Here is a 16,588-nt window from a genome sequence, read left to right on the forward strand (position 1 = left end):
ACGTTTATTTGCACATTCACTCAATGTCGATTTCCCAATGCGAAGACGAAAGTTAGATGGCAGCAGCTACTGAACATATAGCACTAAAGAAACTTGCCCCCGAGCACATGCAGTCCTTTAAATGAAATGTACAGACACAACTCATATCTTTCAGATCAAAGTTGCAAATTTCCTGTTTGAGAACGGTATTTATTTAAATGAAGAGCATATGGACAGACAAACGCGATATTCAATATTATCAAATAATGAAAAGGTAAATAACGATATTTACTATTTTTCGAATTTTAAATTCACAAAAACATACACCAAACGGGGTGAATTTCTGCCGATATTTTGAAATAAATCCCGAATAAATAAAACTAATTACATTATTACATTAAAAAAAAGTATTCGAAGAATTTCCAAGAAATTCAATTAAACGGAAGAATTCGACGAAACGAGAAGACACATTCGCTCGGAATTCCGCATAAAGGGACTTAAAACACGGATATTTACCATTTTACCAAGGGTTATTATTGTTATTATTATAGCTTTTCGGATATATATATCCCAAAGAGTCGGATAAATTTCTATAAGCATTAGCAATTAAGCTTCCCCCCCCCACATATCGTCTTACAGATTTTATCGATCCCCCCATTATTTTCACGCATCGTAGGAAGTATATCGAGATCAAGTTTTAGGATTGCATTTATTTGATGCTTTCGAACTCCAACGATTTAATTTCCACGCTGCTCTGAATCCCCCTGATATGTTTGAGAACCATACATAACTCGTATATTCATACTTACAGCACAAAAGCATAATGGATGGGATCAGGAAGTGATGAATAGTGAGGATGGAAAGTGAAGACGGACGTCGAAAATGAAGTCGAGATATTAATTAAATGAGCTAGCAGATTGTCTATTAACTTTTGGCTCTGTTCCTCTACCCGTGCAAGTGATTTTTGCCTCGATTATCACAATAATTATTACTCGGGAAAATTTTCCTCATTTTTACGAACTAGGAAAACAAAATAAAGGAGAATGAATCAAAGTTTTCGTGCTCCAAGGATTTCCGAAAAGAAAATTTTAATTGCTTCAATTATGATAATCTCAATTAAATAGAAATAATTTTTTATTGTAAATTTTAATTTTTTCAATTTATATCATGTCCGGAAAATTTAATTTCAACCTGATTGGCATGAAATGTGATATTTGTGATTTTTTTATTTCATCTGACCCAATATTTCATATCAAATAGGATGAATTTAGATATGATAGTCTTTCTAAAATTGTAGTTGTTTTGTTTCAGTTTTTAAGGAAATAATTGTTTTATTTCATTTCTAACTCTGAGTATAATTCTGATCACACTAACAGATGCATTATTTTTAATCGATGTACACCTACACATTTCATTGAAAACATTCAAATATTAGCCCATATTTTAATCAGTTTTGGCAAAATACAACATGGTTTCTTTCTTAAAAAAATTTCACTTCAATTGCTTTTAGGTCATTTTTATATTTTGTTCATGCATATGTTACAGCAAAAGAAGATGCTTGGTTGTAGAAATATTTGGAAATATGTTTCTCTCTCTGATGATTATGACGACGACGATGATTATCATAATAACGACGATGGTGATAGTGGTGATAACGATGCCGCTGCTTCTGAATGTGGTGATGGTGGCGACGACGATATTATTGGTGGTGGTGCTGATTATGATGAAGACGACGAACATCATGCTAGATTAGTAATATCTACAAATATACAAGTAACAGAAGGCACAAGAAAAATTCTAAAAAGGTGAGTACTTGATATCGTATGACTTTAATTAAATCAATTCGTGATAAAAAATATTACGTACGTAGATTTCCCCACGTGAAGTATCTTCTCTGCAATATTGGCCACTCTGCTAAGTAACAAACGCTCAGGCGTCATTTAGCCCTTTCCGATATAATGCGTACTAAACACGTGATTTAGTAATTCAAATGACTCCTTTTGTCGTATGTTTGATATTTATCTGAGTTTATTTGCTCAACGAGAGATATTACGGAATTAGAATACGGTTACAACGCGTATAATCTTCTTCAGCCATTCAAAAGAGTGCGTTCGAACTAAAAGTGCGTCAACTCGAATTTTTCAAACCTCAATCTAAAATTCATGTTGGAAACATTATTTCACAATAAATACATGGCATTCATTCTTCTACGCTTAGCAGAGAATCAGATGTTATTCGACCACAATTTTGAGGTTCTATCTTCTTTTCATTCTTGGAGAGTATTTCATCTGAATTGTATACTGCAGTTACGTGCATACAAGATTTCGGTAGTGGAATTTATTTTTGGACTTCAGCTAAGAAACGGGGTAAAAAAAGATCAAGAACTACAATCTTGTTCATGGCATTCAGGTGGATGCAACTCTTAGATAATTATTCAGTTATTATATGATTATGGAATATGCTATAAATCTTTCTAAATCTCAAATAAGCTATTCAGTTTACATACGGCCCTTCAATGAGTGTTTGAGCATGCACAGACCACTCGAACAATCATATACGCTTTCCTTATGACCTTCGAATAAGCTTATTTGTCTTTTGTACGGCCCCTCAAATATGTGTTTAAATTTTTTCAAGGCCATCGAATAACCGTTTGAGCTTCGCAGGGCCCTCGAATAAGAATTTGAGTTTTAAAAAAACCATCGAACAAGCAAATAAGCCATTCTCACGTTCCTAGAATTCGCTATTCTCCTTTCTTTCTGCTTTGGAATGATTGTCAGAATTTTCGCTCACCCCTCGAAGAAGCAATCACGCTTTCTTTCACATCTCGTAGAAGCTATTCATCTTTCATACAACCCTCAAATACGTGTTCGAGCTTTCACAGGATCCTTTGCATAGGTGCGTTGAGCTTTTGCACGGCCCTCGGAGAGGCAATTTAGTACGGCATACGAATTAGTTATTCAGCCTTTTTTTTATCATCATCAAATAAATTATTCAGCTTTCATTATCATCATCGAATAAGTTTTATACCGCTTTCAAGAGGTATTTTTTTATTCCATTCGGCCCGTAAACGCAACTCCATGAAGATGTCGGCGGCCCAGTTCAAAAAAAGCAACAACTGAGAAAATTGAATTTTTGAGTCATGCACGCCATGAGAACATGGTGGAAAATGCCTCTGCGTGTATTGTAGAACAGCAACAACTCTCAACTCTGTTTATACGTTCCCTACTGTAATTAAAATTAAGTTATTCAGATCCATACAAAGTGAATATTTTAATTGCAGGTATCTCAAAACATGGAGTTTTGAGCGTTTGCTTCTTTCGATTTGGGTCGCGATATGATCAGGTTTTCCAAAATTTTGAGCGTCAATTTTTTTATGATAAAACGTAATTCGCTGAATTTATTCTACACTTGTGGCAGATTTACTAAGAGCTCCCATCAAAAATATTTACTTTTATTTATCTATGTTGCTGGGCAAAAAAACAAAGATGGAGAAAGATTACACAGCAAATACCCATCCTCATTTGTCTCTTGTTCCCCGGAAACCTGTCATCCCAACTAACCACTAGACCACATACCTCAAGTAATACTCACGTAGCGAGTGTTACCACCACCACCACAAAAAAAAAAAAAGAGAACAGCAACAGCGGAATCCACGAGAGGTCATTTTGTCTCAACCAACCACCACCCTTTCCTTTCACGATATCTCTGGGCCGAGGCTTCAGTGGGCAGATAAAATCCTCTTGTCTTACAAGCTTCAGTTTCGTTGCTGAAGCAATAGAGGGAGGGCAAGAGAGAGACATACTAGCCCCGATGAGCAGTGGCCTCATTGATATTCGGGAAGCGTTGGGGCGAAACTAGAAATCAGATGTCGGAAGAACCCACACGGTGACGGAATACCTAATAGGTCAAGTCAAGTCAAGTCCCTTGAAACTGCAGAAAAAATGGAGAGAGACACACACATACTCTTAATCTGCGATGTGGAAAGATGTTTCGGCCTGAGATATGCTATAGCAGCACTTGACTCGCATTTACTTCGTGACTAAACAAAGAAAACTTGAGAAGCGACATCCAATCCTTATTTTTAAGAGGGATCAGGATAGAAAATATACGTTATCCTGAGAAGAGAAGCGTTTTTGAATTATTTCTGGCACGTTTCTGATTTTTTTTTATGCACCGAAAATCCGCCGTGACGTCTATTTGAAGTGTGTAAGCCTCTTGTAACTTCTGCACATGTTGAGGACTATTTAGAAGATAAAAGACGTCTCTCCTATCAAAGAAATAAGTAAGGTTGGGGGTGAGATCGTGGGGAGAAAAAAAATGAATCATCCTCTTTTATGGTAATTAAATGTTAATTAGAATTTGTTTTCTATTCATTTCTATGCATAATTGAATTTTCTAGGGAATTCATTACATCGGTCGTTAAAAATTCACCCGCGATTCCTAGCTGGTGATGATGGCAAAATTTTAAATTGTTTACGACAATGATAATTATTATACGATTAATAATAGACCATTAATTATATTGATTTCTTATAATGCACTTAATTTATAATTTCATTCATTAAATTTTAAATGAATTTTTAGTCAATTATTTCTCCATTACTGCTCTCTTAAATCAAGTGAAATTCGTATGGATATTTGCTTTTTTTTGCTTGTCATAGACGATATGATTGGTTCGAATGTATTATATGGTAAAACTTGGTTTATCGCCAATTATAATATCCTCATTTTTTTCTGGTAACCCTTATGATCAACCATTATTTAGTTCATACCTGATTTTGTCTATGCTCATTCCGTCGCGTGAAGTTCTGTCTTATTCGGTATCATTTGGTGACAAATTTCAACAATCATTTCATATAATTAAGTGTCCCACAAGAAAATTTTCGCTCGACGTCTATAGATGTTTAGGTTTCCCGGAGGCACCCGAATTCGCCGGCACAATTTGCTTACAACAACTAGTGTGACAGAGCCTGAGTGTGTCTCGGTTCTCATGCACGCTTTTCGGTACCATATTTGGACGATATATAGTTGAGGTGCAAGCGATAAATCTCCGAAACTGGCGTCTTCGTAGGTGTAAGAAGTAAAGGAGGAAAAAATTGGGTGTGACAGGAGATATTCCCTTCCTCATCAACTTTAACCACCAACATTTCCTTATATGTAGTTTTCTGCTTTGAAGGGTGGGGGGGGGGGGTAGGCTGTGATGAATGACTTGCTTCGAAATTTGTAAAATCGTTTTTACTAACATGCGCTCGAAATATTTGGCATTCCACCACTGTTACGGTTGTGGTTAGAAAATTTCTAAAAAAGACATACGATGACAATTTTTAAAGTTTATTGCGGAATCGTAAAAAGCACGATTAAAAACTACCAAGAGTGCTGGAGTTTTTGCTCCAAGTTCAAATGGAAGTCGAGAAAAAGAAAGACTAGCCAACTAGTTTGGGGGAAAATAGGCTTTTTTTAACGTTTTGATGAGAACTTATCGATAGACGTAAGCAATAAAGGGGCTTTGCAGTGAAAATCCTCTCGTTTTCCGAGCTTCATTTCGTGGCATTTTGATGGGTTTTATGCAGGCCCATCTGGGCTTGAAGGTTAGGTTCTAACACTCTCGGTGATTTTTTTCATAGTGCTTGTTCGGATAGATTTCCGCAATAAAATTTAAATGTTGCCGTTGAATCTTATGATACAGTGGAACCTCTCGCTAGCGGATAGTCTTGGAACTGAAAATTTAGTCCGCTGACGAGTAGTGTCCGTTGAAGGGTCATAAAATATATTCAAGCCCTTCTCTCTCTCTCTCGGGAGTTATATTCCACTGTATAAGGAAGCATGTAGACTATTCATGTAGAAAACATTGTTGAATTAATTTATGTAATCGACACACGTGTACAGTTAAATCAACATTTAACAGTTGACGAATACATTTTCGTCATACGAAATGTCTTCGCATATTCATTTGAAAAATCAAGTGTATCAAAAATACCGGGATACAACATTTTTTAATATCATACAAAATTCCATATCGAAATTTGTCTTCTCGGAAACGTTCATGTTGAAAATATTTTCATCATTCTGCGGGTATCATGTTTACGTGACATGGAAGTGGGAAACGTGTTCGGAAAACCCCTTTGGGAGAGACCAAACAGATCCTCGATTACTCCGCTCCATTACCACTGTACTTAGATGGTATTATAGGGAGGATTCCAAGCGTGTGGATCCGAGGTTTGGTTTGGGGATAAGCAATTCGCTCTCTGGTCTCACTTTCTTATCAGGCTGGCAATTAATCAAACGAATGACCTCGAAGAGTTTTTTTTTTTTTTTTTCTGTTTTTACTGATCTCACGTTACGTGATCGAAAGGTTTCTTTCTTTTGTTTCTTCTGTGTGTGTTCATCTGACAGTGGAAAAGGAAACGTCGTTTGGGATCACTTCTGATTGGACCCAAGTCGAAAATCATTGCCTGAAAAAGCTAGTATTTCGTTAAAAAAAATCTAATTTATTGACTGAAAAAAAAATTATCTTTATACTTAACATTCTCGTGCTATTCATTCCGTCTATATCATCATTTATTGCAATGCTATATATCGAAAATTTTCAATATTATTGATGCCGTAAACTGGGGTTACAGTAGTATGGGCCCCACTCCACCGCCGGAAGTGACGTCACACTTCCGGTGTTGAGATATAGTACGAGGTGTCTTATCTCTTTTCCGGTGTTAAGTGGCAGCTGTTGTTAATTAAATGACTTCCGGTGTTGAGATATAGTACGAGGTATCTACTATAGTACGAGATGTATAATTACAAATTATCTCTTTTCCGGTCATTAAGTGACATCTGCTGTTAATTAAGTGACTTCCGGTGTTTATCAAGTGACTTCTGTTGTCTATTAGGTGACCTACGCTGTTTATCTCTACAGAATGCCGACATCCGGTCATTAAGTGACATCTGCTTTCGATTAAGAGACTGCCGGTGTTTATCAAGTGACCTCTGTTGTCTATTAGGTGACCTACGCTGTTTATCTCTACAGAATGCCGACATCCGGTGTTTATTAAGTGACATCTGTTGTTCATTAAGCGACTGCCGGTGTTTATCAAGTGACCTCTGTTGTCTATTAGGTGACCTACGCTGTTTATCTCTACAGAATGCCGACATCCGGTGTTTATTGACATCTGCTGTTAATTAACCGACTTCCGGTGTTTATCAAGTGACCTCTGTTGTGTATTAGGTGACCTACGCTGTTTATCTCTACAGAATGACGACATCCGGTGTTTATTAAGTGACATCTGTTTTCTATTAAGATACTTCCGGTGCCTTATCTCTATTCAGGTGTTTATTAAGTGACATCTGTTGTTCATTAAGATACTTCCGGTGTCTTATCTCTACAGACCCCTATTTACTTCCGGACCTACCATATAAATAGCGCGGTCTGTGAGAGACAGATACCATTAGCTTTTTCTTCACCGTTCTAGCTTGTTCGCTTTCTCTCATCGACTTCATCATTCTTTTCGACTCGGAGCAAGATGGAAAATCGTAATGTAAGTACCTATATATTCATCAATTCTAAATGTGCAGATATCGTGTTTTAATGTAGCGTATTAAATTTATGTTTTTTTTCCAGAATGTTTTCGACGTGGAATCTGTTTTTGACAACAATTCATTGCCTGATGTTATCGATTGGGACGAGGTAACTTTATTTAATTCATATATTTAAAAGATTCACCTAGTATTTAACACTGATTTTTATACTGATGATAATACTGTATTTTTTCTAGAATTCTAATCTGTTCGGATCTGATTTTACCATGGACGAGGCAGAACTGATACTCATCGAAAACCCGTTCTTGGAAGAAATAGATATGAACCAAGCTGAGAAGGTTAGTTTCAGTTGTCTTATGGCTGTTTTCTACAATTCACTTGTTTTCCTCGTATATTCTAACATTTATTCTCTCTCTAACAGGACACCGTGGATCAGATAGGTCAAGGAAAGGATCCTGGCGAGGGTACATCGAGACAAAATACTGTAAGTTTTCTTGAAATAGAACATGTTTATTACTGATTATTTGACTGTTATATACAAAAAACACTTGTTTTCTCTCTTCACATATTCTAACATTTATTCTCTCTCTAACAGGAACCCGAGGATCAGATAGGTCAAGTAAGGGACCCTGGCGAGGGTACATCGAGACAAAATGCAGTAAGTTTTCTTGAAATAGAGTTTGTTTATTTTTGATTATTTTACTGTTTCCCCACAATACTCATTTTCGTTTTTTCTCTTACAGAACACGAAACCATACGTGTTGCAGGAAAAGTCCCGCAAGAAAAATGTCCGCTTTAATGCGGAACAGATCACCTTCACAGCTCGAATACGAACGGAGGAGTTGGTGGACCCGTCAACTCGTTTAATAGCTGCTGTGGCATTTTTGCGAGCGTTGTTGAGGCAACTGATAGACGAGACAACTAGCGGGTTGCACCCCGAGGACCGAATACGGTATGTATTTGTTGGATATTTAGGGACTGGATATTCAAAGTGACGAATTATTTGGAATAATTGATTATTTTCTCCTTTTTCAGAATCGTCATGACATCCGACAATTTGGACCGGCCAATCTCTACATCACTTGTTCCAGTGGCTTCGCTCACGATTGAGTCGCTGCTGGCAGTAATAATGAAAGTGCTGCAGAGTAAAAACTCCATACCTCTGGACGACCCTTCTCTAAGGTTTGACGTTATCACAGTCAGATTACCACGAGGAGGAGGCCGACAAAAGATCGTCAATATATCGTCTGACCGGTTGACAAAGATGTCAATCATACGTACGCCCGAAGACGGACTCTGTTGTGCCAGGGCAATAGTTATAGGCAAAGCTGTCCTAGACAAACATCCGAAGCTCTCGATGGTGAAAGACGGCCGTAAGAATATACAGAGGGAAATGGCTTTGGATCTGTATAGAGAAGCCGGAGTACCCGAAGGTCCTTGTGGTTTTGATGCAATCGCCAAATTTGCCGAGGTCCTGGACGTGCAAATATTTGTCAAGTCCTCCGAAGAATTTTACCAGGTAATTTATCATCACCGAGAATTATACTAATATTATACTATACAATGTAATATATGTTCTTATATAATTTCTTACTTATGTCTTTTTTTATGTAGGTGGTGTTCAAGACGGCCAAGAAGGACAAAAAAATATTTTTGTTGCTTCATGGCGGGCACTACGACCTGATAACATCTCCCAAGGGCTTTCACGCATCGAAATTCTACTGTCCGGACTGCGACAAAGCTTATGATCACGTTCAAAAACACAAATGTGCTACGAGATGCAATACCTGCTTCAGCGAAGCATGCATCCCCGTAGACCCACAATTATGCAGGGATTGCCACAGGACATGTAGATCCGCCGACTGCTACGCAAGGCACAAGAGTCTTGAAGGCAAGAGCAAAACTTTCTGCCAACAATTCTACGAGTGCCCGTCCTGCAAGAGGTTTCTCGTCGAGAAAGAGCGGCCTCGTGTCAAGCACGTCTGCGGGGAAAAATATTGCAGCAACTGCAAAGTTTTCCATCATGACGAACAACACCTATGCTCTCTCAAGAAGAAGACGGTGAAGGCCCCCACCGACAAGCTCATCTTCTTCGATTTTGAGACAGACCAGTCAACGGGGGAGCATATTGTCAACTTTGCAGTTGCTCAATATGCGGACGGCGAAGAGATGGTCTTCAGTGGCTACAACACCATCAACGAGTTCTGCGCATGGCTGTTCCGCAAGGAACACAGAGGATACACCGCAATCGCCCACAACATGAAGGGATTCGATGGCCAGTTCCTGCTCAAGTAAGTTTTTTACCACTATTCGAAAATGTTTACATAAATACCACGTTACTGTTTTTTTTATGTGTTGTTTTTTTTCCTTTGTAGATATCTCCTAGAGCAAGGAGTAAAACCTTCAGTTGTGCCGTGCGGATCAAAGATTATGGCTTTGCGGCTGGACACCCTAAAAATCCGGGTTATAGACAGCCTCAACTTTCTCCCGATGGCTTTGGCCAAACTACCAAAGACTTTCGGTCTAGAAGAGTTGAAGAAAGGTTTCTTTCCTCATCTCCTCAACAGACCAGAAAATCAGGATTACGATGGAGCCCTTCCGGAGAAAGCGTTCTATAACCCGGAAACATTCAACGCCGATATGAAGGCGAAATTCGATGGCTGGTATGAGCAGAGAAAAAACGGGAAATTCGTGTTCAAACACGAAATGTACGAATACTGCAAGTAAGTCCTTTTCTATATTATAATACGTTTTATTTATTGTTCTATTATTTCTTCACTGTACTTAAAATTTTTTATTTTTTTTAGGTCAGACGTCGATATTCTTCGACGGTGCTGCTTGCAGTTTCGTGAGGAATTCCTGGAGCTAACCGGTGTCGACCCATTCCAATACCTCACCATAGCCTCGGCCTGTATGGCAACGTACAGGTCGAAGTACATTGAGGTGGGGTCAATTGGGATGGTGCCCGTCAACGGTTACGTGAATCAAACCAACAGCAGCCGCCTTAGTATCGAATGGTTGTCATACCTGGGTGAGAAGAACAACCTAAAAATTCACCATTCCAGAAACGGGACTGGAGAAAAAAGAGTGCTTGGTCTCAGTGTGGACGGTTTCTGTACCGAAACAAACACGGTGTATCTGTTTCACGGTAATTACTTTTCGGATTTTATTTTCAAAACTTTTTTCTCTAATTATTATTTTTTTTTTTCATGTTTCTCTTTTTTCTTTTCAGGATGCTATTGGCACGGCTGCCCGCAGTGCTTCGATAGGGACCTGGTGAATCCTAGCACGCAGACATACATGTGGGAACTCCACAAGAAAACATCAGAACAAGAGCAGAAAATCCGTCAAGGCGGGTACAGGCTTGAAGTCATGTGGGAGCATGACTTCAATGCCATGAAGAAAACGGACGGGGGTCTGAAAAGTTTCTTGATGGATTTCCACTATGTCGACAGGTTGGCACCCAGAGATGCATTTTATGGTGGTAGAACAAATGCCACCAAGCTGTTCTACCAAGGAACAGCAAAATACATTGACTTCACGTCATTATACCCGTGGGTCAATAAATACTGCAGGTAAGTACTTTAAATATTATTTATAAGTTATTATGACCTAACGTATGAAATGTTTTTAAATGAATTTTCCTTTCATTTGCAGATATCCGGTTGGCCACCCCCGGATTATTACGGAGAACTTTGGGGAGCTGGGGTCGTATTTTGGTATCATAAAGTGCAAAGTACAGCCACCAAGAGGATTATATCTGCCCGTACTCCCATACAGGTAAATGGAATGATTTTTTTTCTTATTATTTGTTTTCACATATCATTATAACAGGTACTAATGAGTTTCATTTTTTCTAGATCCGACGGAAAGCTGACTTTTCCCCTATGCCGTTCGTGTGTGGAAACACTGTCTAACGAATGCCACCACAACGACGAGGAAAGGTGTATTACGGGAACATGGGTTACAGAAGAGCTCAAGAAGGCAGTTGAAAAAGGTTACGTCGTGATGAAAATTTACGAGGTATTTTTTTAATCTCATCACTTTAATCTCATCACTTTATTACTCTAGCAATATATTGTGTAGTCATATGTTTTAACTTCTTTTCTAGGTTTATCATTTCGAAGAATCTCGGGAAGGTCTTTTTGCCCCCTACATAAACGCCTTCCTGAAAATCAAGCAGGAGTCCTCGGGTTGGCCGTCTAACTGCGTCACGAATGAGGAGAAAAACTCATACGTGAAGCAATATGACCAGGTTGAAGGAATCCAGTTGGAGCCAGGAAACATTAATATTAACCCCGGACGTCGACAGGTGGCGAAGCTATGTCTGAATAGGTAGCTATCAATTTTTCAACATCTTTATGTATTTTTTAAATATTCTGCTTTTTTAAGATAGAGTAAAACAAACTATTCTTTTTTTCAGCTTCTGGGGTCGCTGGGGTATGCAGGAGAATAAGTCGCAGTTGTCGTACTTGACTAAAGCCTCCGATTTTTATAAGATGATGAATGATCCTGCGATAGAGGTACTTTTTTAATAATTATTATGTGCTATGATTCTTCATAAAATATTTAACATGTTCACATTTGATTTCATCAAACTAAAAAATATTTTTGTTTTTGCAGGTCAAGGACTTGTATCTGCCAACTGAGAACGTTGCTGCAGTTGAATGGCAGTACAAGTCGGATTTCATACCCCAGACCGACAGGACCAATGTTTTCCTGGCTGCCTTTACAACAGCGTGGGCTCGCTTGAAGCTATACTCCGAGATGGAGAAACTAGGCGATGCCTTGTTGTATTTTGACACGGACTCGTAAGTATCTATAAATTTTTATGAAACTAATTTTATGTGAGCATTTCTTGCATTTGATTTTTCTTTTATATTTGATTTTTCTTTTATATTTGATTTTTCTTTTATATTTGATTTTTCTTTTATATTTGATTTTTCTTTTATATTTGATTTTTCTTTTATTTGATTTTTCTTTTATATTTGAATTTTCTTTTATTTGATTTTTCATTTATTTGATTTTTCATTTATTTGATTTTTCTATTATTTTAGAATCATCTATGCTAGCGATGGTGACAATGACCCGCCATTGGGAGATTTCCTGGGACAGTTTACAGATGAGCTCGATGGTCATGTGATTACCGAATTTGTGTCAGGTACCTTTTTCAATTTATTATTTTTCAACGAAAATTCTCATTATTTCATAAACGAAAATTCCCATTATTTTATCAACAAAAATTCTCATTATTTTATCAACGGAAAATTTATTCTTATTACTTTTATAACAACAGGTGGAGCCAAAAACTATGCCTACAGGAGATCTGACGGTAAAACGTACTGCAAGATTCGCGGCTTCACCCTAAACTTCAAGAATTCGGAAGTTCTCAACTTCGACACTATGAAGGCTCTAGTACAGTCAATGGATTTCTCCACGAAGGTCGTCATTCAAGACAAATACAAAATTACAAGAGAGGTGAAAAGGAGGCGTGTCACAACCCGAGTAGAAGAGAAGAAATACGGCATCGTATATGACAAGAGGGTTCTTCTGCCTGATTTTACAACATTACCTTATGGGTACTAATTTTTTTCTGATTATCGCAATAACGGCGAAGACCTCTACTCTAATGAATAAATTTTTTATTGTTTGTTATAGATTTGTTTCTCTCGTTCTTGTGTTATTTTGGTATTTAATGTTATGCAAACAGAAATATCTGTCATTTACGATGGAGGAGTTGAAGCTTAAACATCCTTTTGGATGTATAGTGTCTGGACCGACTTCTTCGGGAAAAACCCGTTTTGTTTCGAGACTCATAGCCGAAAAAATGATTGATCCATTTCCTACGGAAATTGTCTGGTTCTATGGTATTTATCAATCGTTTTATGAACAGATTTCAGGTGTCAAATTCGTAGAAGGTTTACCTACAGATTACGAGTCTTACATCGGTTCACGAACGCTATTCGTTATCGATGATCTGATGTCAGAGCTAGGCAATGACAGGCGATTAACTAATTTGTTTATTCGCGGAAGCCACCACAGAAACCTTTCTGTGATATTCATCGTTCAAAATTTCTTTCATAAAGGTAGTCAGATGCGAGAAATATCTTTGAATGCACATTATCTGGTCTTGTTCAAAAATCCGAGAGATAGAAGCCAAGTTCAACATTTAGCTAGGCAGATGTATCCGGGTAGACAAGCATTTTTTCAAGAGGTTTTTAATGATGCCTGCAAACCCGCTTACGGCTACCTGTTGATAGACTTGAAACCGAATACGGAAGAACAATTAAGACTGAGAACCGGTTTTTTCCAGGATGATACATATTACGCTTACCAACCCAGATAAATTCATTTCGTGTCGAGCAGCCAAAGTGGTCACATCATGGAAGGGGGTCTTGTCATAGACTTTGAAGGTTTCCAATGTGGTTCGAGAGGATTTATAGTTAAGGAACTGGCTTACTTTTCGTTAGTTGGTAGTAGTTACGGGGCCTATACTTTCCAGCCACCTTATGAATGGTCCGAACTGAGCAGTAAAGAAAGAGCGTCTGCTACATGGGTAATGTCTAAGCTACATCATATTTCTTGGAGAGACGGCGACATACCTTATGACAAACTTTCCGGTATTCTTTCATTGTTATCGGATTCGTATTCTGTTATTTACTGCAAAGGTCAAGATAAGTGCAAGTTCATACAGCGGATGATGGGGAAGCCTTGTTACGATCTCATCGGTTATCCTCAATCCCCCTCTTTACCAAATCCTAAAGTCCGCTGTTTCAAACACGGCTTTAATCATCCCCATTGCGCACTGATCAAGGCCGTCAAATACGCTATGTATATACGAGAAAGAGGTTTCGACTGTCAGTGAGGATCAAGATGTCGAGGTATGCACAACAAAATTTAGAAACTCTTAAAGAGCTAACCTGCTGTAGAGGCAGAAAGCGCACTGAATTGATAAAGAAAAGTAGCAACAGTGTCATACGGGCCCTCTGCGAAGTGTGTCTTAACGTGTTAAAAGGTAACGTTCCTGTCACGAAAACTCAGAAAGCTAAGCTCAGTCGTCACAAGAGGAGTCTGAGAAATCTGTCTAAGAAGAATCTCCCACTATATAAAAAACGGCGTATTTTAGTCCAGAGAGGTAACGGTTTTCTCAGTCTACTTTTACCAGCAGCTATATCCGTTATCTCTTCCCTCATAAATGGAGCACGCTAAAAAATACGTCATCGTGCCGGCAGATAGACATTTGAACGCTGTAGAACAACAGCTAAGCAAGTTAGATGGTGATATCAGCACTGTTCTCAAGAAGAAAGGTCTGAGAGATGATGAAAAAGCGAAACAGTATTTACAGGTATTGCAAAGGTACCTAGCACTCGCCGAAAATGTGGATACTAAAATTTTAGGGGAAAAGAAAGAAGATATAAGACCCGATTTTGAGAACATGATCATACGAAAAGTCGCTCCGAGTCAGAAGAAAAGAGCTAGAGAACTGGTTGACACCTTGAAAATGAACAATAGACAGCTGTTTTGGAATGAGGATGGCGAACTTGTTCAAGATGGCGTTGTTGTCCCGGGAACAAATATCGTGGAACTAACACGACATAATCTGCGAAAGAAGAAATTTGGAAAAGTACCTAGAGGAAACGAAGCATTTAAAAATTCCGTTGAACAAATAATGTCTCCTCAATGGTTATGCTTGTAACTATAATACAATAAAAATGTGAAAATTTAGAAACCTGTGTTATTTTTTCTAGTATATATTCTCACACGATATAATTATACTCTCATTTGCTAATGAACAGAGCTAAGAAACAGGTGTGTTTTAGCGATAACGTATCAATATTCGTAGTTGGAGGCGAGGATAGAAGAGGGTTTTGGCTCGAGGATGCGATAAGATTTAGGAAAAGAATATCCGATTTTGAAAAAATATGGAGAAATATACAAGTCCCTCCGAACCGGCCAGTTTTGGCGGAATCAACGCGTTTCACAGGCGACAGAGAGAAGTCGGTAAAAACGTGACTTTGAAAGATGTCAAAGAATTATTGCAGGGTAACGAAGCATATACTTTGCACAAGCCATCGAGGAAGAATTTTCAGAGGAATCGAGTGATAGTGGGAGGTATAAACGAACAATTTCAAGCCGATTTGGTAGACATGCAGGCTCTGAAGAAGGAAAACAAAGGCATCAAGTACTTACTTACTTGTATCGATGTTTTATCAAAGTTCGCTTGGGCCATACCCTTAAAAGATAAAACCGGAAAAGAAGTTACCGAAGCGTTCAGAAAAATTTTCAGAGGCCGCGTATGCAAGTATTTGCAGACCGATAAAGGTACAGAATTCAAAAATAAAACTCTGCAAGTTTATCTAAAATCGATGAATATCACACATTTTTCAACAGAGAGCGAGAAAAAAGCCTCTGTCGTCGAGAGATTCAACAGAACTCTAAAACAGAAAATGTTTAAATATTTCACACATAATAATACGCACAAATACATAGACGTATTAAGCGATCTGTTACATAGTTACAACAACACGTGGCACCGCAGTATAAAGACTAAACCCGTTCTTGTTACCGAAGAGAATCAATCGGTCGTTTGGAATGAACTGTATAAGGATATCTTGAAACCCGTGAAGACAAAATTCAAGTTTGACATTGGAGATACGGTCCGCATAAGTCGCGTCAAAATGATTTTCGAGAAAGGATATGAACATAATTGGACTCGAGAGATTTTCACTATTAAAGAGAGACTCGAGCGCTTACCTCCAGTGTACAGGATAAGCGACTCTGACGGTGAGATTGTCCAGGGTACTTTTTACGAATCTGAATTGCAGAAGGTGAAGCCGAGCGAATATTATCAAGTAGAAAAAATTCTAAAAAGACGCAAATTGAGAGGTAGAATGGAGTATTACGTAAAATTTAAAGGCTACGACAGCAAGTTCAACGCATGGGTGAGTCATCTCAAGCGTATATAAGTGACAGTGTTTGCGCATTTATCAGTCATTCAACAAGATGTCGTTCTATGTAACACTCCCCAGCGACAGTTCAGGATCATACTATCCTGAAAACACTATATCCCATTTTGTCACAA

At 38.2% G+C, this 16,588-nt stretch overlaps 2 protein-coding genes across 3 annotated transcripts in view; one reads left to right on the plus strand and one right to left on the minus strand.

Annotated features, from left to right (window-relative positions):
• Positions 1-16,588, minus strand: part of LOC149078205 (zwei Ig domain protein zig-8-like) — a 416,653-nt gene that overhangs the window by 188,622 nt on the left and 211,443 nt on the right. The window lies entirely within an intron of this gene.
• On the plus strand, positions 6,629-11,312 carry LOC149078206 (uncharacterized). The gene is made up of 11 exons (XM_089241794.1): positions 6,629-7,654; positions 7,743-7,844; positions 7,928-7,990; positions 8,102-8,164; positions 8,250-8,458; positions 8,542-9,025; positions 9,121-9,797; positions 9,882-10,229; positions 10,314-10,654; positions 10,739-11,081; positions 11,164-11,312. The coding sequence occupies exons 1-11, from the start codon at positions 7,574-7,576 to the stop codon at positions 11,288-11,290; spliced, it is 2,838 nt and encodes a 945-aa protein (XP_089097920.1). The 5' UTR covers positions 6,629-7,573; the 3' UTR covers positions 11,291-11,312.

This window comes from Pholcus phalangioides, unplaced genomic scaffold (genome assembly GCF_987345545.1).
Source record: "Pholcus phalangioides strain wild (caught in Gottingen) unplaced genomic scaffold, Ppha-v1.0 ptg000014l_1, whole genome shotgun sequence".
Lineage (NCBI taxonomy): Eukaryota > Metazoa > Arthropoda > Arachnida > Araneae > Pholcidae > Pholcus > Pholcus phalangioides.